The sequence below is a fragment of the Balaenoptera borealis genome (genome assembly GCF_965194805.1).
Source record: "Balaenoptera borealis genome assembly, chromosome: 2".
NCBI classification, from domain to species: domain Eukaryota; kingdom Metazoa; phylum Chordata; class Mammalia; order Artiodactyla; family Balaenopteridae; genus Balaenoptera; species Balaenoptera borealis.
The window spans coordinates 9,464,749-9,492,738 of NC_138867.1; the positions used below are offsets into that span (position 1 = coordinate 9,464,749).

Consider the following 27,990-nt stretch of genomic DNA (forward strand, 5'->3'; position numbering starts at 1 on the left):
GCCGCAGCACACCTTGATTCTTCCCAGCTTGGTCCTGGTCTGCGGAGAGCGATGCCGCTTCCCGACACCATGTTCTGCGCGCAGCAGATCCACATTCCCCCGGAACTGCCGGACATCCTGAAGCAGTTCACCAAGGCTGCGATCCGCACCCAGCCCGCCGACGTGCTGCAGTGGTCCGCGGGGTAAGCGCCCCAGGGCCAGCGCCTGGGAGAGCCGGCCCGTCCCCGTGCCCAGTCGTGCCTAGTGAACCCTCCTTCCTGGACCAGTGGTCCAACGCTCGGGACACTCAGGGTACCGGCAAGACTTTCACTTTAGCATTGGTGGTATCTACACCGAAGTATCTATCTAGGAAACATCATGGTTTATTGACCACGAGACCAGAAATTACTGCAAAATGCTCATTTACCTACAAAGCAATGACAGCTCCATTGTTGGAGAGTGGTATTTATGCAGGTAGACTAAAATTTATAAAGCAGTTACCCTGGGTAAAAGTTTCTGCATTGTGTTATAAAGTCAAACTATCACAGTTTCTTTATTTGTGAAATGATTTTTTACAAGGAGGAATCTTATGATTATGTTCCTTGTCTTCAGAGAATCCTCCAGGATTAGGTACCTGTTGAGTTTATTGGAACCAGAAGGACCGGTTCATGTTGGGGTAACCATCCCAAGGCTGCTATAAGGTTAAACTCTGCCCAGCTTAGTTCACAACACATGAGCCTTTGCAGTTTCTTGCAGCAAACATTCTAACCATTTCCAGGAACAGACATTAATACTTTAAAAGTCACAACTCAACAGACCTTAGAACCATTAAAATAAACCCTGTTGATTTCATAGGAAAGCTCTTTGTCCTTTTTCAGTAAACAGATTCAGACTCGGAAACTCAATTTTGTGGTCCCAAGAATCAGTATAAATTTAACTTAATTTTTTTTAGTAACTAGTGTGTCAAATTTTGCTGACCTTCCCTAAACTGTATGATCAAAGTGAATTCGTTTCCTATGACTGCTGTTAACAGATAACCACCAAACATGTTGGCTTAAAACAAGAAACGTTTATTCTCTTACAGTTCTGGAAGCCAAAAGTCCAAAATCAGTTTCCCCAGGCTACAGTCAAGATACTGGTGGGACTTTGCTCTCTCTGGAGGCTCTAGGGAGAGTCTGATCCCTCCCCTTGCCTTTTCCAGCTTCTAGAGCTGCATTCCTTGCATTGTTTGGCTCATGGCATACCTCCATCGCCAGTACTGTGGCATCCTCACATCTACCTCTGCCTCCCTCTTCTAGGGACACTTGTGATTGCATTTAGGAACCATCCAGATAATCCAGGATGATTTTCCCATCTCAAAATCCTCACTCACATCTGCAAACTCCCTGTTACCGTGTAAAAGAAGATCCACAGCTTCCAGGATTAGGACCAGGATATCTTTGGGGCCCTTATTGCACCTACCACAAGAGGCTACTGGTTAATCCAGCACTTTGCCTTCTGACAAATGCTTCTGTCTATTGCTTCGGAAAGACTCTCTCAAGGTTCTTGCCCAAAATTGTGGCCTCTAGTATTAACCATTATTCAAGCCTAAATAAGAGATATAACTGATTCATAAGAGTTTATTTGTTCTCTATCAAACATTCTTAGATTTAATCTTTTTTTTTTCCTTGGAACATTATGTTTGGTAACACTTTAGAGACAACTATTTTAAGCTTCACTTTAATTTAAAAGGCTTAATCAAGAAATTTCTGAATGTTCCATGCAGCTAATTTCTCTTAAGAGCAGTTTTGGAGTTTAGGAGAAAAAGCAAGCATTAGCCATGTGTCCCAACTCTCTCAGAACAGAATCTGTTAGGGAGAGATGTCGTTCAGAAGAGGGTGAATTGGGCTTTGAAAGATTTCGTAGCGATTGGTGTTAAGACAAGGCAGAAGAGGAAACAGCATATAACACGAGGGCCACGACAGGAAGGGAAAAGCAGCGGAAAGCACAGCGGAAAGCCAGGGTGCATCTGGAAGTGACTGCTGTGGAAGGTTCCAGCAAGCATTCAGTGGAGGGTTCTTCTCAGACGAGCCTCACCCCCAGCCTCTGCCACGACGCGGCGGCTAATTGGCTGTACATGATTATGTCATTGAGTCCTGAAGGCTTGGGCTCACGTGCGCCTTATACTCGAGGGCATGTGACACAAGTTGGCCTGGCCACTCAGGCAGGCTTCCTCCGCCTCGGCTCTATTGCTGCTTTGGAGCGACAGCTCTTTGGGGGCTGTGGGGCTGTCCTGTGGATTAGAGGCTCCTTAGCGGCCTGCTGGCCCGCACCCACCAGGTGCCGCAAGCACCATCCGCCCCAGCTTGTGGCAACAGGAGTGCCTCCAGATGCTGCCAGTGCCTTCCTGGGGAGGGGGCGCTGCTCTAGAGGCTGGGCCGAGCCTGGTGATTGGCTTGACGGGTGACGAGGAGTAAAGTCCGCGAAATCGTTGAAAACCCTGATTAGGAACAACATGGCAAAGTGAAGCACCCCCCACCGCCTGGCCCTTTAGGTCTTCAGGCCCACGTTTGTCTAACTGCCTGCCTTGTAGCTTTCTCTCAGACTATTAAATTCATGAAATATGACTGGACTTGTCCTAAAAGCATGAAAACAAAGTCGAATTTGAGGTGTGGAGAGAGAAGGGGATGAGATATAAAATTTCTGTTAGCTTAACAAATACCTATTTATCTACATTTTGTTACATCAGAGATGTTTCTATTTACTCATATCTTTTTAAAAAATTTTATTGGAGTAGAACTGATTTACAGTGTTGTGTTAGTTTCTGCTGTACAGCAAAGTGATTCAGTTCTACATATACATGTATGCATTCTTTTTCAGATTCTTTACCCATATAGGTTATTACAGAATATTGAGCAGAGTTCCCTGTGCTCTACAGTAGGTCTTTGTTGGTTATCTGTTTTACATAGAGTAGTGTGTATGTTCATCCCAAGCTCCTAGTTTATCTCCCCCCCCATTTCCCCTTTGGTAACCATCATTACTCATATCTTTTAAATTATTACCTGTGGCCTTGGATGATTTAGTGTTTTGTTTTCCTGGATATGTCATTTCTTTGATGGAGGTAAAGTCATGGGGGCAGCAAATGATGTGGCTTCAGCCGCCGGCCCCAGCTGACACGTGCCCAAGGGGAGTGAGTTTCGCAGAAGGACCTTGCCTGGCACCCTGCCCCACTCCAGCCAGAGCCCAGGTGTACACCCCCTCCCGACTTGTTGCCCCAAACTGTCTCTGTGCCCCAGCTTATTCCCAATTTAAGCAGTAATATCCGTGTCCCAGAAAGGAACAATTAAGGGAGAAAATACTAAAAAACAAAACAAACAAAAAAAAAACAGACAGGAAAAGTGAAGGGTAGGGGGAGGTTGGCACCTGACTTAGCCAAACAGTGATTTCCCTGCTCCGGGCGCCTTAGAGCTGAATAGGCGCAGAGATGCTTGAAATCAAGCCCCTCAAAAAGCAGGGCCAAGCCCCCCAACTGTCAAAGTGGCATGACGGACCATGACCTTGCACTCGGGTCATGCGGGGCCCTGACCTCCACCTCCTCCGGCAGTCTCAGGACTCTGATGGCGTTCGCTGAATAAGTGTAGCACCTGTTACGGGAGCCCCAGGAGCGCCGTTGGGGGGGGGGGCCCTGAGACCGGGGCTGCCATTGTCCACGCTGTGCAGACAGAGAAACTGAGGCACGGGTGGAGGTGAAGTCGGAGAGCTGAGTGGAGGGGCCGGGACACGAGCTGGGCCAGGGGACCCAGCTCTGTCCTCCCTCATCACTGTCGCCCTCTGGGTTCATTGACAGAAGGGCATGAATTCAGGGGCTGGTTGTGTGCTGATGAGCCTTCAGAGATGTCTGTCGTCGTTATTAGGTATTTTTCAGCTTTGTCAAGAGGAGATCCACTTCCTGTAAAAGACAGAATCGAAATGCCCATGGCCACTCAGAAGACAGACACAGGCCTGACTCAAGGACTCCTTAAAGTTTTGCACAAGCAGGTATAAGAGTTTGCTATCAGTCAGCTGAACGTGAGATAAATAAAGCGCCGCAGAAAGCTCCACGATCATCCATGCAAGCCCTGCCTCCCTGCAGTAAACCTTCAAGGTTTATTCCGAGAAGGAATCTTGGATTCAGGGCCTTTCTCTGGTTTAAAGAACCCAAGATAGCTATTCATGATTATATAGAAATATAATTTCTTTTAAATACCGAATTAAGATGCAAGAGGCTGCTAGACTAAAAAAAAGATCTGAAAATACGAAATTTTAGACATGGGAGTTGCAAGATCCTTCTTGAAATATGTGTTTATAAAAACGATGCTAACGTGATAATCCGCTACCTTCTTCATCTGAAAGACAGATTGCCCTCGGGCATCTGGCTTCCAGCCCTCCTGAGAGCCCTTGAGACCCACCATCTCACTTGAAAGTTCATAGAAAGTGTATTTTATCTGAATGATTGGCTGTGTTGCTAAAAACAACATCAGTGGTATAACCCTGAGTTTTAAAGCGACTCGTCCCCATTATTACATCTCGAAGTCCTGTGTTCCTGTTCGGGGTGCGGTGACTTCTGGAGACGAGATTTTCCTATTTTAGTTTTTCTAGATTTTCCCATGTCTAGTTTAAGGGAAAACGAATAACCACGGCAAGGGGTAGTTTGGGAAAAGACACGCTAAAGTTGCTCAAACCTCTTTCACGCAGAATATTGCTAGCAGATCACAGGAGTTACCAATTTTCATAAAGTTGTCTAAAAGTAGAAGGAATAAATTTATTTTCAGTGTTGAGATTTACCCCATTTAACTGTTAGCATGTTTCAGGGTTGGATTTTATTTGATTTATTGAAGTTTTATTTGTATTGTGAAGTATTTCAGGCAGACAATAGAGAATCATGCACCCCATGTCTGTGTGCCCATTTTATTAAGTCATAACATTATGCCATGTTTGTTTCCCAGTCCTTTTTTCTCTTGAGAAGTAACTTGTTGCCAGTCTCTAGTTCCCAGCCCCCTTCTCTGCCTGTGCACCCCCTGTCCCCAGACACACACATCCCCCCCTCCCCTCCCCAGGGCTAATGGTGCAGTGAATTCAGAGTTCATCTTTGAAAGGGGATGGGTGCTCTGTTTAAGCCTTCAACAGCGTTATATTATTACTTCTTGGGGCTTTTAAACTTACGTAGATTGTGTCATGCTGTGTTTTCTAAACAGTGTAGCCACAAGGAATATGTGGAATTAGCAGATCTTGAGCAGAAATGGAAAAATCTGTGCCTGCCAGTAGAAAAATTCAGAGCTCTCTTGCAGTTGGATCCTTGTGAAAACAAAATCGAGGGGATAAAATTTTTAGCGCTTGGATGCAGCATGCTTGGTGGGGTACGTACCTATAAATAGCATATTAATAATTCTGTGTGATCATAGGCCTGGCTTAAAAATAATTTAGGTGTTTCAGTAACTGAAGGAACACTTTCATTACTTTAGTAATCTTGTCTTAGAAAGGCAATTTTGTTCAGATGTTTATTGTATTTTAGGCTTATAGTTACTTTAGTTTACAGAAGTTAAGTACTTATGAATGCCTCAATTTAAAAGATGTTAACAGTAGACAAACCATATAGATACTGTTAAAAGGTGTTTAGTTTTTAGAAGAGAATGCATCAGTGACTTTTACTAAACTACATGTCACTTGGTAAGTGATAATATCTGTTTCCCTCATCTGTGCAAAGAGGCATACAATTATTTTCTATTTTAGTTAAAATCTGTTATTAGTAACTAATACTGTAGATACCTTGCTGATGTTAAAAAGTATAACTCATACAACTTAGGAGTGAAGACACAGGGACTTCCCTGGAGGTCCGGTGGTTAAGACTCCACACTTCCACTGCAGGGTGCGTGGGTTTGATCCCTGGCTGGGGAACTATGATCATCCCCACAAGCCAGGTGGCTCGGCCAAAAAAAAAAAAAAGAAGACGAAGAAGAAAAAGGAATGAAGACACAGACGTTCCTCAAGTTTGTGAACTAAGGGAGGCAGGTGTGGTAGGGAGGGAGTGGAAGTCTAGAACCTCTCTTTAGCCCTAGTATTTGAGTCACCCTGTGAGACACAGGGGTCAAGTGCAGGGAAAGTCACCACTCTAAGTTTGTGAAGAAAGGGGTTGAGAAAAGAGAGCTAGCTCCCTTTACTGCAGAGACGAGCAAAGTTTGCTACCGTCTCCCTTCAGTCTTTGGACCCCAGAGCACATAACTGGCTAACTCTTAGTCCTCACTTCATGGGGTGCCCTCATCTCGGGTCCACACATCAGCCTCCTCAATTCTGTTTTAACTTTTAAGAATTACTTTGTGTAACACTACCTCGCATGACCACTAACACAACTAACCACCTGCAACTAACCTCCAACCCGTCCTCCTGCCGCCCACACCTGAAGCATCAGCTCCCCTGATCTCACGCTTCCCATTGATCCCATATGGACCCCAAGAAATACATCATTTAATTTTAGTTGGTTTTAACTTTACGTTGTTACTAATCTTCTGGAACTTTTTTTTCATTCCCAAGTAGATTTCTCTTTATTCATCTGTATCATTACAGAGGCTGTGGTTCATTCATCTCCTCTGCTTGTGTGAATATAGTGCAATTTACTGGTTCTGTTAATGGTCCCAGCGAGAACCTCTGAAACCCCAGTAAAGTCGGGTGTTAGGCTGGTTGCTCCCTTTTGCTGTGTACCTGCCCACAGGCGGTGTTTCTGGTCAGCCATAGAGAGAGCGGTCAGCCTTGGGCTGGACATCTCAGACCAAGTTCCCTCCTCTAGGTTCAGAGGCCACCGGGGAGAATCCCAGCGGGGTTTTATTGGAGGAAATTTTTTTAAAAATAAATTTATTTATTTTTGGCTCTGTTGGGTCTTCGTTGATGCACGCGGACTTTCTCTAGTTGCAGTGATCGGGGGCTACTCTTCATTGTGGTGCGCAGGCTTCTCATGGCGGTGGCTTCTCTTGTTGCGGAGCATGGGCTCTAGGTGCACGGGCTTCAGTAGTTGTGGCACGCAGACTCAGTAGTTATGGCTCATGGGCTCAGTAGTTGTGGCACACGGGCTCAGTAGTTGTGACGCACGGGCTTAGCTGCTCTGCGGCATGTGGGATCTTCCCGGACCAGGGCTTGAACCCGTGTCCCCTGCACTGACAGGCGGATTCTCAACCACTGTGCCACCAGGGAAGCCCTATTGGAGGAAATTTTATGTTGCTTCATCTGGAACTCTGGAAGCAAGATTTTAATAATATAAAATTAATAACTAATATTTGATTTTATGGTTTGCTCCTCTAAACTTAGTTGTGAAATTTAGATTTTTATAATGATGAGAAATTAGACTATTTCATATTTGGGGATCCATCTTTGTAATTTCTACCTCCCTAATCAGGAGGATCAGCCACTAGATTTCAAACCAAACCAAGCCTGTTTTGCAAGATAAGACCTCTTACCATGTGTGGGGTGTGACACTAGATGGAGACATTTGTTAAGGATGGAGCTTCCTTTCTGAAGTGACTACTGGGGAAGGGACAGGGAAACAGCACTCGCGCTTCTCTATTTTTCCTATGACGTGTCACTTATCCCCGTCAGCCAGCGTGGGGCCCTGCCCTGTCCCCTGAGTAAGCCACCTCTGCCGGGAGTCTTTGCTGTTGACCTTTGACTCTCTCCTGGTGCCAGTGGCCCCCTTCTCACTGTGGAAAGCGGGGAACCTTTCATACTTTCATATCCAGGCGAAGTTCACAGCCTGAGGTGCCAGCTCTGCCCTGGCCTGCCCACCGCCCCCCCACCCCAAGCGCAGGGCTAACAGCCGTGCTCTGGGTCCACGGGGGCCAGGAGGAGCCAGGCCCAAGGCGACCCTTGCTTTGTTGATGCACCGAGTGCCCGCCTTGGCGGGGTAGCTTGGAGATGCCCCCGGAGCACAGTGCTGTGACTTCTGGGAGACGCTTCTTCATGTAGTTTGGCATCTTAGCATTTGTCTTTATGCTTAAAAAAGAAAACCTTCAAAAAGGAGCAGATGAAGAAGTGAAGCGAGATGAGGAGGAGGGGTTTCTTGTGGATCACGGCTGTCCACCTCGTCGCACATAGGATTGCTGTGAAATTGGACTCTGGTCGCTGTGCCTGGACGTGTCGTCGCGACTCCTGCTGCCCCGTCCACTCCACGGCGTCTCACGGCTTGTGGATCTTCCGTTGGTCTTCAGAGTCACTCTACTCAGATGAACCGAGTTCTCTGCAAAGACTGGAACCCCAGATGTCTGAGCCACACGCGTCGTTCGCCCTTCGTTCCTTCCACGGACGTTTGTCGGTGTGGCTTCGTGGGGGCCTCGCCCTGAGCGCTGAGCATCCCGACACCCCCTGCCCGTGGAGGGACGTCTGGTACATCCTCGAAGCCCCGAGCGCGGCTCTGGGTCTCACATCGAAGCCGCAAACGGGGTGGGGGAGCGTCGGGGGCTGGCCGTGTCTGTGGGCGCCTCTCCCAGGGTGCTAGTGCTTGCCGGGCGAAGCGAAAACAAGTCTGTGTTGTGACCTTCACCTTAGGTTTCCGCAGCCCCATCAGTGATCCTAAGCGGTAAAGAGGTGGATCAACATTTTTCGTCTGTTTTTTTAAGTATGGAGATCTGTTTTGTAATGTAAAAACGTTGTGGCCCGAGTCCCCCCTTGCGCCCACACACGACTGACAAAGCCCGTAACGACAGACTACCCACCTGCCTCTGGTTCGGGTTTGAAAAGCCTTTGCACTTCATCATTCACGAGAGCGTCCCTCCGTGTGTACAGCTGCAGACATACGCGCGTGTCGTGTAATTTCCCATCAGAACGTACTGCTTACGAACGGCCAGCGTTGCCAGGGTTCTCACCACGTGCGGGAATGCGGAGCCCTTTGTCTGTTTTCTCTTTAGTCCTCCCAGCGGCCCTTGGAGGAGAGTCGTGTTCTCCGAATCGCAGGGTGGCGAGCTGTGGGGAGAGGCTCGGCGCCGCAGGTGGAGGTGGTCGGGCAGGATTCGGACTCAGACCGCGGGCTCCGGAGATGCCGCTACCGGTAGCCGCGGGGGACGGAGGGGCCCCTGAGGACGCCCCTGTCGCCCGGGGAGTGCGCCGCCCTCAGGCTGGGACACCACGTCAGAGTAACGACTCCTAGGCCTTCCCACTGATACCGTTTTATATCCTCACGTGATCCGCACCCCAAAACTCTTTGTGTCAGCCTCCCAACAGCTCCGGCTCTGGAGATCTCAGACCGGCACCCGCGCCCAGCTGGAGTCTGGTCGCTCTGCCTGCACGTGCCGGACCGACTCCTGCTGCCCCGTCCACAGCACGGCGTCCACTCCGCCCGTTGGGTCTGGTGTCTGTGACCCGTCGAGATGCCCTGTGCGCTGCAGGCAGCACCTGGCTCGCTCCCGGCCGCTCTCCCTGGGGCCCCCCCGTTCAGGTTCCCGCTGGGCCGCTCGAGCCCATTCTGAGATGCCCACCCCTGCGGCCAGTGCAGAGATGTGGCCCTGACGAGAGTGCAGGCGTCCAGCCGCAGGCACGTTTAGTAACTGCCTCTGCTGACGAGGCAGCTGATCGTGGGCCCCCGGGCTCACTGCCCCCCAGGCTGAGCGTCTCCTCTGTGGGGACGGGGGTTGGGGTCGGCGGATGCTGGGCCTGGTAGCCCCTCCGTCCCTTCATCCTGATGGACTGGCTTCACTCCAGCACCATGTCCGGCCAACTGGAGAATGTGTGTCTCCATCCCGCACCGGCCATAAGCCCCAGGACCACGTTGTGAATTAGGAAAGCTGCGAGGATAAGGAAACGAAAAGGGTCACAGGCGTTTTATTCTTTGGTTTTTTTTACATCTTCATTGGAGTATAATTGCTTTACAATGGTGTGTTAGTTTCTGCTGTATAACAAAGTGAATCAGCTATACATATATATATATATCCCCATGTCCCCTCCCTCTTGCGTCTCCCTCCCACCCTCCCTATCCCACCCCTCAAGGTGGTCTCAAAGCACCGAGCTGATCTCCCTGTGCTATGCAGCTGCTTCCCACTAGCTATCTATTTTACATTTGGTAGTGTATAAATGTCCATGCCACTCTCTCATTTCGTCCCAGCTTACCCTTCGCACTCCCCGTGTCCTCAAGTCCATTCTCTACGTCTGCGTCTTTATTCCTGTCCTGCCCCTAGGTTCTTCAGAACCTTTTTTTTTTCAGATTCCATATATATATGTGTTAGCATATGGTATTTGTTTTTCTCTTTCTGACTTACTTCACTCTGTATGACAGACTCTTGATCCATCCACCTCACTACAAATAATTCAATTTCGTTTCTTTTTGTGGCCGAGTAATATTCCATTGTATATATGTGCCACATCTTCTTTATCCATTCATCTGTCGATGGACACTCATGTTGCTTCCATGTCCTGGCTATTGTAAATAGGGCTGCAATGAATATTGTGGTACATGACTCTTTTTGAATTATGGTTTTCTCAGGGTATATGCCCAGTAGTGGGATTGCTGGGTCATATGGCAGTTCTATTTTTAGTTTTTTAAGGAACCTCCATACTGTTTTCCATAGTGGCTGTATCAATTTACATTCCCACCAACAGTGCAAGAGGGTTCCCTTTTCTCCACACTCTCTCCAGCATTTACTGTTTGTAGATTTTTTGATGATGTGGCCATTCTGACCGGTGTAAGGTGATACCTCATTGTAGTTTTGATTTGCATTTCTCTAATGATTAGTGATGTTGAGCGTCCTTTCATGTGTTTGTTGGCAATCTGTATATCTTCTTTAGAGAAATGTCTATTTAGGTCTTCTGCCCATTTTTGGATTGGGTTGTTTGTTTTTTTGATATTGAGCTCATGAACTGCTTGTATATTTTAGAGATTAATCCTTTGTCACTTGCTTCATTTGCAAATATTTTCTCCCATTCTGAGGGTTGTCTTTTCCTCTTGTTTATGGTTTCCTTTGCTGTGCAAAAGCTTTTAAGTTTCCTTAGGTCCGATTTGTTTATTTTTCTTTTTATTTCCATTTCTCTAGGAGGTGGGTCAAAAAGGATCTTGCTGTGATTTATGTCATAGAGTGTTCTGCCTATGTTTTCCTCTAAGAGCTTTATAGTGTCTGGCCTTACATTTAGGTCTTTAATCCATTTTGAGTTTATTTTTGTGTATGGTGTTAGGGAGTGTTCTAATTTCATTCTTTTACATGTAGCTGTCCAGTTTTCCCAGCACCACTTATTGAAGAGGCTGTCTTTTCTCCACTGTATATTCTTGCCTCCTTTATCAAAGGTAAGGTGACCATATGTGTGTGGGTTTATCTCTGGGCTTTCTATCCTGCTCCATTGATCTATATTTCTGTTTTTGTGCCAGTACCATACTGTCTTGATTACTGTAGCTTTGTAGCATAGTCTGAAGTCAGGGAGCCTGATTCCTCCAGCTCTGTTTCTCATTCTCAAGATTGCTTTGGCTATTTGGGGCCTTTTGTGTTTCCATACAAATTGTGAAATTTTTTGTTCTAGTTCTGTGAAAAATGCCATTGGTAGTTTGATAGGGATTGCATTGAATCTGTAGATTGCTTTGGGTAGTAGAGTCATTTTCACAATGTGGATTCTTCCAATCCAAGAATATGGTATATCTCTCCATCTGTTTGTATTGTCTTTAATTTCTTTCATCAGTGTCTTATAGTTTTCTGCATACAGTTCTTTTGTCTCCCTAGGTAGGTTTATTCCTAGGTATTTTATTCTTTTTGTTGCAGTGGTAAATGGGAGTGTTTCCTTAATTTCTCTTTCAGATTTTTCATCATTAGTATATAGGAATGCAGGAGATTTCTGTGCATTAATTTTGTATCCTGCTACTTTACCAAATTCATTGATTGGCTCTAGTAGTTTTCTGGTGGCATCTTTAGGGTTCTCTACGTATAGTATCAAGTCATCTGCAAAGAGTGACAGCTTTACTTCTTCTTTTCTGATTTGGATTCCTTTTATTTCTTTTTCATCTCTGATTGCTGTGGCTAAAACTTCCAAAACTATGTTGAATAATAGTGGTGAGAGTGGGAAACCTTGTCTTGTTCCCGATCTTAGTGGAAATGGTTTCAGTTTTTCACCATTGAGAATGATGTTGGCTGTGGGTTTGTTATAAAAGGCCTTTATTATGTTGAGGTAAGTTCCCTCTATGCCTCCTTTCTGGAGAGTTTTTATCATAAATGGGTGTTGAATTTTGTTGAAAGCTTTTTCTGCATCTATTGAGATGATCATATGGTTTTTATCCTTCAATTTGTTAATATGGTGTATCACATTGATTGATTTGCATATACTGAAGAATCCTTGCATTCCTGGGGTAAACGCCACTTGATCATGGTGTATGATCCTTTTAATGTGCTGCTGGATTCTGTTTGCTAGTATTTTGTTGAGGATTTTTGCATCTGTGTTCATCAGTGATATTGGCCTATAGTTTTCATTTTTTGTAACATCTTTGTCTGGTTTTGGTATCAGCGTGATGGTGGCCTCGTAGAATGAGTTTGGGAGTGTCTCTCCCTCTGCTGTATTTTGGAAGATTTTGAGAAGGATAGGTGTTAGCTCTTCTCTAAATGTTTGATAGAATTCACCTGTGAGGCCATCTGGCCCTGGGCTTTTGTTTGTTGGAGGATTTTTAATCACAGTTTCAATTTCAATGCTTGTGATTAGTCTGTTTATATTTTCTATTTCTTCCTGGTTCAGTCTTGGAAGGTTGTGCTTTTCTAAGAATTTGTCCATTTCTTCCAGGTTGTCCATTTTATTGGCATAGAGTTGCTTGTGGTAATCTCTCATGATCCTCTGTATTTCTGCAGTGTCAGCTGTTACTTCTTTTTCATTTTAATTCTGTGTCGCAGGCTTTTAAAAACTGAGGTTTGGAGTCAGTGCCGCTGTGCGACCCTGAGCTCAGGCCACAGGGCGGGAGAGAGACCCCCACGGTCCTGACTCTATTCAAAGGGTCAGTCAGGATATTGTCAATTTTCCTGCAGCTAAAAGGGATGTGGTGGGAGCTGTGAGGTGGCTCATGGTGTCGTCACGAGAGCAGCTGTAATTCTGAAACTGGAAAAACCCACAGAACTGGTGCTGGAGATGTTCAGGAGGCCGCAGCGCCCGTGTTTCTCACGCGTCTCCACTTGGATTTGAGATCCAGCTCAGGCGTGCACGCTGGGCTGCGGACACTGTAGCCACCTCCTCCTGGACGAATTTCCAACCAGAGAATAATGGGCAGGCGGTTGGAGAAGGGGGCGCTGGCCAGGGAGGGGTCCGTCCTTGTGGCTGGTGAGCAAGTAGCCTGACAACCCGCCACCCTTGGAAGTGAGAAATCTGTTGTAGGAAACAGAGTCTCCAAACCAGGCAAGGTGCCTCATGAATCCTTTTGGGTGTAAAAATTGCTGCAAATCTTTTTGTCAGAAACGTCAACACTGGTAATGTCATCTCGCCTTTGCAGAGGGAAGTGATGGCAGAACACTTTGATGTGTTTTTTCCTTAAATAGCTCTTCCTCGGAAGCGCTGGAACGTCAGTCACCCAGCGCTCCTGTGCAGGCTCCTCGCCAGCTGCCTCCCCCCACCGCCCCAGGCCCCGCGGTCCCACCCTCGTGACGACTGCCCCCCCCGCCGTGTGGGCTAAAACAGCAGCATCTAATGTAGCAACGCGTCCCTGAGACGTTTCAAGCAAGGAGCCAGTAAAATACACAATTTTGTTTTCACCAAGTCCTCCCTCGGGACAGCCTTTTGGGGGCCCGGCGTGGGCAGTGGTCCTTGGAGAAATGAATGCCATCATTTTTCTAACTAGAGCATCGTTCTGCCCGCAGAGCTGGGCTAATGTCAGGACTGCACCATTGCCCCACCCCCACCCCGGTGCATTCTGTCTCAGCAGGGCCATCGGTCAGGGTGGGGCATGGCTGGTAGCTTTGCAGATGCCCCGAGTGCCAGCTGATGGCAATGGGGGAGATGTGCTCCTATGGTCCAGCTGAACACCTGGAATCCAGGCACGTGTAAGCCCTGTCACTCGCTCCCAGAGCCAGCCCAGTGACTGTTGGCGGTGGTGGAATGTGGTGGTCACAGCCGAGCCCAGGAGGTCAGCTGCCTGCGTCCCGTCCCAGCTGGCTTACCTGGGACAAGTTACTCAGCCTTTCTGGGCCCCCTTGGCCTCATCTCACGAGGTTACCGTGACGAGTAAATGAGATGCCAAGTCAGGCTCTCAGAGGGTCCCTGGAACATGAAGGGTGCCAGCCATTCGCAACTTCTGTGCGAGAACCTCATTTCGGTCCCCCTGCCTTTCCCCTCCCGCTGCCGGAAGCACACGTGATTTTTCTCTGATATTGACCATGAGAACCTGGTCCAGCTCCTGGCGCTCGAAGAAGCAAGCTGCTGTGTTGTAAGAGGACCTCAGGGAGACCCCCGTGTCGGGAACTGCAGGCAGCCTTTCAGAGCTCAGGGGGGTCTCCGGCCAACAGACGGCAAGAGGCCAGCCCCCTTCCAGTCCTACAGCCCCAGAGAGTGAGATCTGCCCTTCCCTAAGGGCGGCCGCAAGTGGATCCCTCACCAGTCGAACCTCTGCATGAGAACCAAACCCTGGCTGCTACCTGATTGGAGCCTCACAGAGGGCCTGGCGAAGCAGTGCCAAGGCTCCTGACCCGCAGCAACTGAGAGAGAATGAATGTGTGGTTTAAAATTTACACAGAGCTGGCTCCAGCCATTTGCGTGTACTTCCCCCACAGTCACTGTTCTGGTCAAGCAGGTCTGCGTGCGACTTTCCCTAAACCTGCACCTTTCCCCTGGGGACTGTCCTCTGTAGCCATCCCACTGGTTTTTTCTTGCTCTTTCTCCTTGTGAGTGCAGCCCAGATTCACTCCCACGGGAGCTTCTCTGGAGGGTGCTAGTCTGTCTCCTAGGCTTGCTGTCTGAGCTCTGTCCTCCCGACAGGGGCAGCCGCTCGAAGTTAGCGCCACCAGGGACGTCCCAAGTCATTCGCATTTTTTAAAAAAATTTAAGAATTCTTTTAATTTTTTTCCCATTAGATTTTTTTCTATTAAGGTATAGTTGATTTACAGTGTTGTGTTAATTTCTGCTGTAAGAGTCATTCGCATTTAACATAAAATAAAATCTGGGGGCTTCCCTGGTGGCGCAGTGGTTGAGAATCCGCCTGCCAATGCAGGAGACATGGGTTCAATCCTTGGTCTGGGAAGATCCCACATGCCGCACAGCAACTAAGCCCGTGCACTGCAAGTACTGAGCCTGCGCTCTAGAGCCCATGAGCCACAACTACTGAGCCTACGTGCCAAGAGCCCATGCTCTGCAATGAGAGAAGCCACCGCAATGAGAAGCCCGCGCACTGCAATGAAGAGTAGCCCCCGCTCGCCGCAACTAGAGAAAGCCTGTGCTCAGCAACGAAGACCCAATGCAGCCAAAAATAAATAAATAAAATAAATAACTCTATTTAAAAAATAAATACATAAAATAAAATCTGGGCATCAAATTTTTTTCAGGCCAATTACAATATATCCCAATCAACCCTTTTCTTTTTCTTTCTTAAGGCAATTATAAATTCCCCTAGTTCTTAATTCAGACCAAGAACGTACTTTTGAGAGAGCGTCTGTAAAATGTACTCAGGTGTTTATTCTGCTGCTGTCTTTCCTTTCAGTTTAGTGAATCCCGGTAGTAACCGTTTCTTCACCTGGTTTGTGGTGTTTCTAGTCATTGAACACTGCGATGAAGCACCTGTGTGAGATCCTGACCGCTGACCCCGAGGGGGGGCCTGCGCGCATCCCCTTTGAGACTTTCTCCTACGTCTACCGTTACCTGTCGGGACTCGACTCGGATATACCTGCATCGGACACGGAGTCCTACCTCTCCTCTCTGAAGGACAGCGTGTAAGTGCTCGCGGGCCCAGGAACGCAGGTGTCTCGGTGGTGGGACGACTTCCTTCTTCCCACTCTTCTCTGCTCTCATATAACGTGGCACCCGCGAATCCGGCCTTTTGTAGAAGGGAAGGCGGCACACGCTGTGCCCCGAGGTGTCACTTAGTGAAGCCGAGGATACCCGGGCCTCGGGACCCTGTGCCGGTCTCTGCAGACTTCAGAGGGAGACAGCTTATCCCGTCCTTAAGAAACACGTATCCAAAACGCATCTTGATTCTTAAACACGGGGTGTCACATGGTTTAAAACCGGGGCATGTTCAAAAGTAAGAATTCATTTCTCTACAGTGAAACACCGAATGGGTCCCTGCAGGTGGAGGGCGTGAGTGAGGAGCGACCCCGTGCCCTCCCCCGCCCCGTGCTGTGCTGCCTGTGTGTGTGTGGGGGGGGGGACGCGGGGGGAGGGCCGCCCCTCTGAGGGTGGCGACGGTGCTGCTCCGGGCAAGCCGAGCGGGAGGAGGAGGCGCGTGATGAGAGCAGCTCCCCAGGCTGCCAGGCCTCCGGTGCCGCCTCTGTGCCGGGATGTAGTCAGGGGGTCAGATCACGAGAGAGCCAGGCCTGGGAGCTGGTGACGGTGACGGTGACAGCCCCGCCGCCTGGCCCCTGAGAGCCCACGCCCGGCAGGCCCGTCACCACCTCCCAGGCTCGGTCCCCTCCTCCGTCCCCAACCGCCCACGTCTGGGGCGCCCCGGAGCCGACCTCTCGGCCCTCCCTGTCCCTGCCTCCAAACCCCTTCCTCCCCTCCCCCCTTCAGAAGCGCAGCCCCTTGAGGACCCCGCCACCGGACTGGGCCTCCAGACCCCGTCCTCCCATTTTTCTTCCCTCTTGTCCGTCATCCACCGACTTGGCAACCTCTCCCCTCCTCCTTGAAGCTGCGGCGCCTCGGTCTCTCTCCTCCTCTCCACGCACCCTCGGCCGGCCCCGCACTCTGGCCTCTCGGACCTCCATCTGGCGGCCGCGTTCCTTCGTCCTCCTGGGCCTCCCCGTCTCCCCAGACACCACGACTCCCTGGCCCTCTCCTCGCCCGTCCCAGGGGACTCTGCCCGCCGCCAGCGGTCGCCCCTCCCTGAGCCTCCTCTTTCCTGAGCCCCCACCCCCACCCCGTGCCGCCCGCTCACCGATGACAAGCCCGAGGAGGGGGCCTGGCGTCCTGCTAAAGCCGCCTGACCTGGGGACCGTCCCCTGCTCCTGCTTCCTTCCCCATCAGGCCCCAGAGCGGCTCCCACTCACACACTGACCAGAGCGCTCCTGTCCCCCTCCCTCTGGCCAGCCTCCGAGCCTGGCCCTCCGTTCCCCTCTCCTGTCCCCTTCCCGCGGGGACCCCAGCCCCTCCTGGCACGCGGCCTCTGACCTCCACACTCGGATGTCACAGCGCCCGCTCGCCCTCTCCTCGGCCGTGTAGGCGGGTCCGCTGCACACGTCAGGCTTATTAACACGTCCCAAGAGAACTCCACGTCCCCCCGGACCTTCCCCTCCGCAGTTCCGCTCCCCCGCTCGTGGACCGCGTCACCGTCCCCACACTAGGTCAGGACAAGACGTGGGTGACCCTCGACGGAAGCCCCTTCCCCCGACCCCTCCCCCCGGGACCCGCTGCTGCCCCTGGTTCTGGCCCCACCGGCCCTCCCGCCTGCACCTCCCCAGCTCGGCCGTTCCCCAGACGGCGGCCACCGTCCTCGGGAATGATGACTCGAGTCACGTCCCCGCCACGCCTTCCCGGCCTCTCGGCCGCCCGCAGGGGCTGATCCCTGCCCGCCCCGCCCCGCGTTTGCCTGCTGAGCGCTGCCTGTGCGTCGCTCCCGCCCGCGGCACTTCAGCCACGCGCCGCCCTGGGTCTGGAGAAGACAAACCTCGCCCGACTCCAGGCCTTTGCCCTGGTCTCAGACGCCCCGCCCATCTGCACGGCTGCCGAGGGTCCTCAGCTCGGCGAGGCCTCCCCTGAGGGGCTCTGCCCATAAGGCAGCACCTTCCGCCGCCGGTCCCTCCGTGAAGCCGTCTTCCGTGCGGTGCGTGGAGCACAGCCGTGCGGCGGGTTCAGCAGCCTCGGGTGGCGTCTGCACGCGGAGCGGTGCTGGGGGGGCATGGGTGGATGCACCCCACGGGTGGTGATGGAGGGACACGGGGCGCTCTAAGGAGTTCGGGTTATGTCTGGTGGCACCAGGGAGCCATAGAAGGTCTTAGGGAGCGTGGTGGTGAATTTTGGTTAGAAGACCCCTTGAGCAGCAGATGTAAGGAGACTAGCTAGGAGGCTTCTGCGAAGGTCCGGAAAAGAGCTGACAAAGAAGGGAGAGGCTTTTTAGTGCTGCTTGGATTTGGTGGCTGACTGGAGGTGAGGAGTGAGGGGAGAGAGCCTTCCAGGACTGCCCAAGTGGCTCCCGCCCGAGTGGACGCTTGTGTCTCTCCCAGGAAGGACCCGGGGGCGGCAGGACTTGTGAGCTGATGGGCCTGTGGCGGGGTCGGGGCGGGGGGCCGCAGGGCGTGTCAGGGAGCTCAGACCCGGGCTGGGGTCCTCCCAGGGGGACGCCGGGCGTCCCAGTGTGAGGAGAGCACCAAGGGTGGGGCAGCGGGAGTCCAGCCTTTTGGAGGCGGGGGCAGTGAGTAAGGGGGACCTGAAGCAGGAAGAGTGAAGCGGGGGAAGTGATGCCAGGAAAGGCTTGGGGGGGTCGGGCAGTGAGGGGCCTTGTCCAGAGCGGCAGACCCCAAAGCTGTCCCTTACGCTGGCCACAGAGGTCACTGTGCCCCTGGCACCGGTGATTTCCGAGGAGTGATGGGGACAGAGGAGCTGAAGTGTGGGCGGGGTACAGCTCACACTCCCAGGGACCGGGAGGTAGGCTCGACCTCCACAGGGAGGGGCTGAAGGTAAAAAGAAGGGCATTTAACTGCCGGCTGGGAGGTCGGGGTTTATAACCTGGTGTTTGAAATACAAAGACAGTAACCGGATTCCCCTGCTGCGGAGCAGAGGTTCGGCTCCCGGCAGCGGGGGTGGGGGGGATGGGGGGGGATGGGGGGGGCACCCGCCCCCAGGAGGGCAGGTGCTCAGGGAGATGGTCCACTCCCCATCCTCCCCATCGCCAAGCGGCCACAGTGGGAGGCTCTCCCACAGGTGTGGTTCCCCTGGGCCCGTAAGAGGTGGTTCCTTTTTACGGTAAAATATGTTTTGGAACCACTAACTTGCGTTCCTTTTGCTTTAAAATATGAGCTCTCAAGACAGTTCTCATTTTCCCACTGAGGTCGGAAATCAACATTGTTACAGTTCAGTGTTTTTACATCTACTAAGTTGCTAGTAGAAATTTACTAATGTTCACCATCTTTTATCTATAGATAAAAAGTCAAAAGATACACTGTTATCAGTGCCAAAGTTTCATAGACTTAAGACAGTCCTTTGAGTTTTACTGGACCAACGCTTAAAATAGAAAGATACTTTTGTAATACAAGTGACTAAAATTTGAGTTGTCAAGAAAGAAAAAACTGCAAACATAGTACTGAGTTTTTCACCTAGAAAGATATGTGCGTTTTTTGTAAAAGAGAATAGAATGCTTTATTTTTAGAGGTAAGAATTACTGATTTGAGACCATGAATGATCAATTTTTTAAGGTAAAACTTATAAATTATACTGTATTCCATAAAAATTGTATTGTGTGCAGTAAGAAATTACTACTAAGTGTCTTTATCTGTTTCCAATTTAGAGTCTCTAGAAAGAATGGCATGATAGGACTTTCAGATTTTCTTCGTCCTAAAGAGGAAAATTTAGAAAACCTCGAAAAGAAAACTCAGAAGACATAGGCCATTAATACAGAGAAGAACACATTTTAATGTCAAAATAGTGCTTTTAAAAACCTTGGCATCAAATACAACTTGTCATTAACCACATGCATATGTAGTGTGAGTTTTTCTTGTAATGGAATGTGACCAGTGCATCATGGGGCCCTATTTAATGATTATTCTTCACCGTGTTCTCCTAAGAACCTTAAATGCACAACATTCATAGCAGTGAAATGATCTGAGGAAAACAATGTTTGGATGCTGCAGAGTAGGGAGGGGAATGGGCAGTTTAAAATCAGCTGTATCTCTTCTTCTTTCAAAACTCCTCAGCATCCGGAAGGCAGATGCCCTCTGCTCCCTGGCGGCCACACCTAAGGCTCCCTGGGAGGAGAGTCTTCCGCTGAAGCTGGGTCTTCTCTGTAACAGGAGGGCCTGGAGGACTCACCGGCTGGAAGAGCATCCATGGCTGGGAAGCAAACTGGACCATCAACTTGGACCAGCACTTGGTCCACTGGACAGAGAGAAGCATTGAGATCCTTTATTTGCTTTCTTGATATAAAGTCTTCAAAATGACAGTGTCAATGAATACATCTCAGATTGTTTTTCTGAGAACTTGGGAATGGTTTGGCTTGTTGGCTCTCTGCAGATTTGTTACCATGCTAGCAAATTTCATCGGTGTTCAAAGACTTGTGAAAACCCAAAGTTAGGAGATGCAGTTGTTATCTAAAGAAGTGTGTCATTTTTTGCACTGAAAGGTGTGAAGCATATTTTTCATCTGGACACTAAGCTACTGTATGTGAGATGATCTTTTTCCTGGACTTACAGTCACCCTTGCAGTGAACAGACGATATAGAGAGACTATTCGTAAAATTACAAGAAACTTTTCAGAGTTGGCATTTTAAGAGCTTTTGCAATTTTTGAGTTGCTTTAAACCTTCTCAAAGTTTGATTTCCCCAAAGAATTTAAGTATTTTTCTCCTTCTAATCATAAAGCCTCCATGCACGGGGTCAAGTGGAAAGACACCTTAGGTTCTGTATGAGTGCAGTGGTAAGTCGTGTGGAGTGACCAGATGTGTGCAGGGGAAGTACTGCAGCAGGAAGGGGCATGCAAAGGAAGCGGTGTGCAAAGGAAGACACACAAACGGTGCTTGGACATCCCGTGCACCTGACACAGACCCGACAAAGGCGCAGAGGGTTTTGTGTTTTTTTAAGCCAGACAATCAGCCACCTCAGGAGGCACACGTGAGGCAAGAGAGCACAGGACATTTGCATGTGACAAAGAGAAGAGATGTTGGCCTGCTATCAGGGGACAGAAAAGGGACAACTTAATACGATGGATCCATAGCCGCTCCTCAGAGGGCACCACGAACGGATGGAGGACTTGGGAGAGGCTCCCCACCCGAACTGGGGTGGGGACAGCTCTGGAGAGTGACCTGCCTGCAGGGTTTGCAGGGACTGAGCTGCCTGGAGTGTCACTGGACCCATTGGAGGTCGGCAGGGTACCCGGGTGAACAAACTGCTAGACTGCCGTCCAAGTTGGGCGTGGAACTGACAAGGAGCGTTGAGGTATAAAGGCCGCAAAGTAGCATCCTCAGGGAATATTGTTCCAATGAACCCTTCCTGAGGAAGCTGCTAGAGAGTTTCAGACAAAGAGATTGGAGAGGTCAACGTAAGGACCAGTGTATACGGAATGTATATTTCTCCATAGAACTGAGACTAAATGATGGTGATAAAGGATGTGCTATCGTGTATAATGGCTGTGCGTGCTGACAACATAGGGACATATCATCTATCGAATATCGGAGACTGGGGGGTCTATGTGAAAAGAATCAGCTGATTGATTGTCATATAATTATTAACCAGAAGTAAGCCAACATTCATATCAGATATCTGGGGGATGGAGAGGGAAGAAGAGTTTTCTAGCCAATTTCAATACTGATCATTGTAGAGAACCAACACACATAGCCTGAAAAGAAAAGACTAAGGATATTATCTAGAGATACCTATGGTAATCATTACAGCAGAAATACAAGCCTTCCTAAATACCAATATAAATAGACAGGTAGGTAGGTAAAAAGAGAGAATCTCTGAAAGCTGAACCAAAAAATAAAAAATGTTTACGTATAGGAGGGAGGCCGGGAGGGAACAGATGGAGGAGGCTTGAAGCTGGTCTTCTCTGAAAGTCCCTTTTTGTTGATTTTGGAATCCTGTAAGTATTTTACATAATTATAAAACAAAATTACATTTTAAAAAATCCCTGAAAATTGAAAGTAAAATGAAACCAATGAACTTGACTGTGTATCAAGTCGGTGGTGTAACCACAGGAACTATTCCAAGTGACTTTACAACAAGTCACTTGAACATTCCTAGTGGAATATACAGTAACAAACAAAAGTTACAAAACAGTTAAAAATCCCAAATTGTTTTCAGTGATCAGTGTTGGTAGTAATGGGATAAGTGAGTATTTCGGTGTCAGTAAGAACCTGGATTTTTGTCCAGGAATGGAGGAATGAAGAAAGAAAGATAAGGTTAAGTCAAAATCCTGTGGTCCTGAGTTAGAACTGGAGCATCTGCATGAAATCATCATCCCTGTGCACTGGAAAGGCCTAGAAGCAGCGATGCATCCAGTCATCGGGGAGTACACCCAACAGCCAGCTGTGGTCCTTAAACCCCTCTATCCACGGAAAGGAGCTGGGGCTCCTTGAAGCAGAACTGATCCGGGTCTTGGGTAGGGAATGTTCGAGGTGAAGCCCAGGACAAAGTGTCGTACTAGCGACAAGCTGTAATGGACTTTCGGGTTCGTGTCCAAAGTCAAGTTGAATGAACTTGCGCTTGCCCTCCTCTTCAGGGATCCATCCCTATGACCGTCCTCCAGCAACACAGAAGATTCCTTGCCACTTGCCAATGGTTACACCATTTTCTCCATTTCCCTCTAAAAATGTGCTCTCTGGAGTGGACCGTGAGTCTCTAAACAGACCCCACGTCAGAGAGGAGAGGGCCCCTCCCGTGCGGTCGCTCCCCAGGAGCCAGGCCTGCTGCTTCCCGGAGGACCCTGCCGCCTGGCCCAGCGGGAAGGCAGGTGCTCAGCCATCAGAATGGCACCAAGTTGGCCTCAGAGCTGCTTAAACAAGGTGCCCTTCTAGGGGCCTGAGGACCAAGAGTGGGCCCCTCCCAAGCCTACAGGGGCAGCGCCCATGACTACTTTGGGGCCTGTTTGCTAACAAGTGTCTGTCCATTGGGCAGAATTTGGGGTGAGACTTGCTTTCACTGTAAGTGTCTAGTGGTGGGGGGCTACGTGGGGATGTAGAGCCCGCACCTCCTCTTGTCGCTGGAGGCCACCCCCCTTCACCAAGAGAGCCTCATCAGATTGCTGACCAGCCAAACTGGCTTAGGTCAAGAAGATACATTTGGGTGGAATTTTATAAGACTGAGAATAGATGAATATTGCCGTAAATAAACTTGCTAATGGGGACATCTGAACTCAAAAAACATAAATCAGGGGATACTGTTTCACTTTACAAAAAATCATGTGTTAACACAACACTGTAAAGCAATTATACTCCAATAAAGATGTTTAAAAAAAATCATGCGTTTCAGTAATGAAAGAGAATGAAGTGGGTAAACGGATAAATAAACTATGGTACATCCAGACGATGGAATATTATTCAGCTCTAAAAAGAAATGAACTATTAAGCCATGAAAAGACATGAAGGAACATTAAGTGCATATCACTAAGTGAAAGAAGCCTATCTGCAAAGGCTACATGCTGTATGTGGGACATTCTGGAAAAGGCAAACTATGGAGACAGTAAAAAAACATCAGTGGCTGCCGGCGGGGCGGGGAGGAGGGGGGCGGCGATGAATCGGTGGCGCACAGAGGATTTTTAGGGCAGTGAGAATCCTCTGTATGATACTATAATGATGGCTACACGTCCAAACCCATAGACTGTACACCACCAAGACTGACTCTAAGGTAAGCTATAGCCTCTGGGTGATGAGGATGTGTCGGTGGAACAAACGGACCTTGGTGTGGAAATGGATGGTGCAGGAGGGTCTGCGTGCGTCTGTGCAGGGGGCACATGGAATGAAGTACTGACTCCTGCTGCGGCGTGGGTGCGCATAAACCATCCTGCTGGCAAACAGGCTCTGGGGTTTGTCCCTGGTCTTAAAAAGCAGATCTTTCTTAAGAATGACTTTGTCGTGGAACTGGAAATGGCGTTCCCTCAAAAAATTTTCAGTCCCCGAAATCGTTTTGGTCAGAGTTAAGGCTCTGTCAGGGCCCTAAGGTTCAAACAAAAAGAAGTTGACCCAGAAATATGAACTTGCCTTTGTCTCGTTGACGCCACCTGAACACATAGGTCATCTGCTGGGGGCGGGGGTGGGTGGGGAAGGGGGTGCCGGGAGGGGAGTTTTGCGACCAAAATGCAAGTTCTGTTTCTGAGGGTAAAGGCACATCTCAATAGCCAGACCCAAGCTGGGTTTCCAGAATGTTCTTTAGAGTTGACTCTGGATCAGCAGAGTTGAAGGTGGATATCCCTCTAATGATGGTCCATAGGATGTCCCAGCAAAGGATACTGAAGCCGATCCCACAACTGGACGATGGTGCTGTGCCCCTGTCCCTCCACCATCAGGCTGTAGGGTCTTACTCTGGGTCACTCTCAGCTCGGCTCCAGCCCCTCAGAGGCTGGGCCCCTCGGTTGCCTGCTGCCGCTGGGGTCCCAACTGCCCAGAAAGGCTGGGCCCCATCAAGGTGGAGGGTGAACTAACTTTGCAATTAACAAAGCATAAGGGGAAGCCACTTTTCTGTCCCATTTTTGCCGAGAGCCTCAAGTATCATGTTCCAGCACCTAATCCAGCCACGTGCTGCTGGGCTTCCACTCGGAATGGTCTGCTCCTCGGCGCCCAGCTTCCTGGCGTCCAGACAGCCCGCCTCAGCTCATTTCCTGTCCTCGGGCTGATGTGGACTCTTAACTATGACACAGCTGAATCATCGTTGTTCTCCTTCATGCCCTGCAGTTATTTCTTTTTTAAAATAGCCGTAGGAAGATTAGCTTTCAATCAGATTGTCTTTGGAGGGCTCACTCAGATGGTTTAATTAATAACTACAAGCTTTGTTGCAAGTACCGTTATGTGTTGGATAAAATAAACTCTTCAAGCCACTGGAATTTTTGAACTAAGGAGCTCTAGACAGAGAAGGAGCCTGGGCTGCGGTCCAGGAGGGCCCAGACTGTGAGGGGCTGAGGGATAAGGAGGCAGATGGCCCCGTCTGGATTCAGCCCCTCGAGAGACAGAGAAGATGTTTCCAATTAAAGTCACTTAGAAAAGAGACTTTGACCATGATGGAGACGCAGCATTCAGAAAAAAACAACAATCCCTGGCATTTGTGAGCTGTGGGTTTGCAAAAAACCTGCTCTCCCTTGATTTCAAGGGAGTGGCTTGGGGGAAAACAGGATTGGAAAAGCCTCAGATTCAAATCAGCCAAAGGTGACTCTGGCCTTAGGACTTCCAAACTGTCTGTCCCATTGAAACGCATGTCCCTGTAGTGCAACTGGCGAACTACTTGGTTTTCAACCTATTTGCCGGCTTCTGTATTTTTCACCTTTAAAGAAACTGGGTTTGTTTGGTTTGATTTTCTTTCGGGTGGTATTCATGATGTATAAGAAAGAGAAAAGGTGGAAGTAGAGAAGATTCTGGAAATAGGCGGTCACCTGGCAGGATGGAGTTCCCAGGCCGTTGGGCAGGACCAGTGATTTTGTTCTTAAAATGATTTAGCTTCAGGAGTTCCCTGGTGGCCTAGTGGTTAGGACTCTGGGCTTTCACTGCCATGGCCTGGGTTCAATCCCTGGTCTCAGAACTGAGATTCTGCAAGCTGTGCAGCGTGGCCAAAAAAAAAAAAAGATTTAACTACAAATCACTCATTTAACTTACGATTAGCTGTTTATTTCCTGGCAGTCACTGACATACTTGTGAATTCTTGTAACGTGAGAAAATCTAGCTTTACAAATGGTTTTCAAATGTAGCGAGAATTTGATGTATACTCAATTTAACAATTAATGAAGAGTGAATATATAAATTAATCATTTGTTGAGTTTGATTTTTCTATTTCCATAATTTGCAGCCTCTAACTTTTTTCAAGACTTAAACGTTTTCAAAGGTCCTTGAAACCCTGGTTACCTGAGGCTCTGTGCCTCAGCGTCTGGAATGAAAGCTGTTCAGACACTCCCTAAGGAAAATCCCAACTCCATTATGTCACTTTGCAGAATTCATTCTCCTTGGTTATGAAGCCCATGAGGTGGGCTGCAAAAATATAATTAACCCCTTTTCTAGGGGACTGAACCCTAGAACTAAGAGGCCAGGGTCATCCCAGGTCCTCCCCCTGCCCCCCTCTCTCAGGCCCACCCACCTAACCTCACACTTCTGTCTCTCTCGACTTTTCCCACATCAACCAGCATTTCTAATATCTGCCCCATTTCCCTGGTGCTGGCTTTCCATGAGGTCAGAAGACTCAACAGGAAAAGTAAACTGAAAAGTTTTCCCCAGCATGGCTGGGTCCTTCCAGAAGCCTCGTGGACAGCTGGTATGTAAGCCCATTGAGATGGGGCAGGGGTCCCTTACTTTCCTGCGTGGAGATGGAGGCACTGACCCGGGATGGAGAATGTCTCCCCTCTGGGCACACGTTCCACTCAGTTACCATCCCAAACCCAGCCCGAGTTTGAATCAACGTGACCAGGATGGCCAGACAGGACATGAAGAACCCTGGCAAAGGCTGTCCAGTGGGGCCTCAGGGACATTTGGGTTGGGGTAAAACCTGGCTTAGATGAGAAAGCATTTAACCAGCACCTACTAAGTGCTGGACCCTGTGCTAACGGGTTTTTTTCACAGCTCAGTGAATTCTCACACCAACTGCAGGAAGTGGGTACTTACCATTGCCCGTGTTTCACAGGTGAGGACAGTACCTTGCCCAGAGTGACTCAGGTAGAAAGTGGCAGAGCTGTGACTAAACCCTGGCAGTCTGACTTCAGAGTCTGGGGAACCCCTACTCTAAATAAAATGTGAAGGGGAATGTGGCTCTTGGGGAGGGGACAGTAAGGGGGGGAGAATTCGTTTCTTGATTTTCTATTGGAAAAGTGTGTAGAGCACGCCATCTGATAGGGATACACAAAGAGGGTTGGAGAGGAAGGCTTCACAGAAGACTGTTTACCAGTGCAGGGAGGGTTTAGGGGAACCCACAGGGGAGGGTGCAGGGCCCTGGGCCAGCCATGGTGGCGGCTTTATGTGGTAGAGGGGCAGCTTGCCTCTGGGGCACAGAGAGATGGCAGGAGCTGTGGATTTAGTAGAGGGGTAGCCATGCCTTGGGACCCCACAGGGTGGCAGCTGGGGGAATAAATATCCCCTTCTCTATTTGCCTCCCACCCTCTGATCTTCTGCCAGGGCCTTAAGTTGGCCAAGCACAACCAGAAGCAGGGGCAAGGAAGGCCCCAGGCCACAGAAATCAGTGTCTCTGGCTCCAGAAAAGGGCAAAGTGATGAGAGGAATTCTCAAGGTCAAAGAAGTGGAAAACATCCAGCACACAATCATTCGTGTGAAAAACAGATGTGAGAGATTTGTATCTATATCTCTATGCATTCATATGCTTGCTTATAGATATGCATGAATTAATTTTGGAATGTTAACACACACAAAAGGCATTGGTAGAAACTTCTGAGAAGAAGTGGCCTACTTTCCATGGTGTAACTTTACCTACTGTTTGGTTTTTATCCTGTGTGTTTATTATATATTCAATCCATCCATCCACCAATCATTAACAAGAATTGATGTTTTGGGGCTTGGGATGCAGCCAATAGGGGCATGCCTGTGACCTATGCTAGACCAATCATAACACCCCACCAAGGCCACGGTGATTCGTGGAAGGAGTTGGCACATGACCCAAGCTCAGCCAATCAGAGCCTCCCATGAGCTTTTCATCCTGGAGCTGGGCAGGAGAGGTCCCTTTCCTTTCCTGTGGTTGCAGAGTCATCAGCAGGTGGGTCTAGAGCTGTAGGTGGTAATAGTAGCTAACAGTTACATGATACTTATATTGCATTGAAACCTGCAAGTTACAGATGATAGGCTCCATTTTTCATCCCCGAATGGCAGTTTCAGCTAGTTTAACCTGGTACACGCCGGGCCCTCCAGGAGAGGGGGCTCTGCAGGGCAGGTTCACCAGCATAGTGCGAATTTTGGAGCCGATTAGAATTCTGCCTACTCTACCTACACTGACTCATTTACTCTTCATAACAACACGCCCATAAAGTGGGTGTTACCGTTATTAACCTCATCCTATGGGTGTGACGGCTGAGGAGGAGA

At 49.2% G+C, this 27,990-nt stretch overlaps 1 protein-coding gene across 2 annotated transcripts in view; it reads left to right on the top strand.

Annotated features, from left to right (window-relative positions):
* Window positions 1-26,930, top strand: part of ROPN1L (rhophilin associated tail protein 1 like) — a 31,863-nt gene extending 4,933 nt beyond the window's left edge. The window contains exons 2-6 of one of the 2 annotated variants that reach the window (XM_082382625.1): window positions 8-182; window positions 3,873-3,996; window positions 5,193-5,354; window positions 15,667-15,842; window positions 20,073-26,930. In XM_082382625.1, coding sequence (XP_082238751.1) covers window positions 52-182; window positions 3,873-3,996; window positions 5,193-5,354; window positions 15,667-15,842; window positions 20,073-20,178 — 699 coding nt within the window. In that variant the 5' untranslated portion in view covers window positions 8-51 and the 3' untranslated portion in view covers window positions 20,179-26,930. Of the gene's footprint in view, window positions 1-7; window positions 183-3,872; window positions 3,997-5,192; window positions 5,355-15,666; window positions 15,843-19,570; window positions 19,755-20,072 lie in introns of those variants that run through there. The other variant, XM_082382626.1, reaches the window with a different exon arrangement.
* The last annotated feature ends 1,060 nt before the right edge of the window (window positions 26,931-27,990 follow it).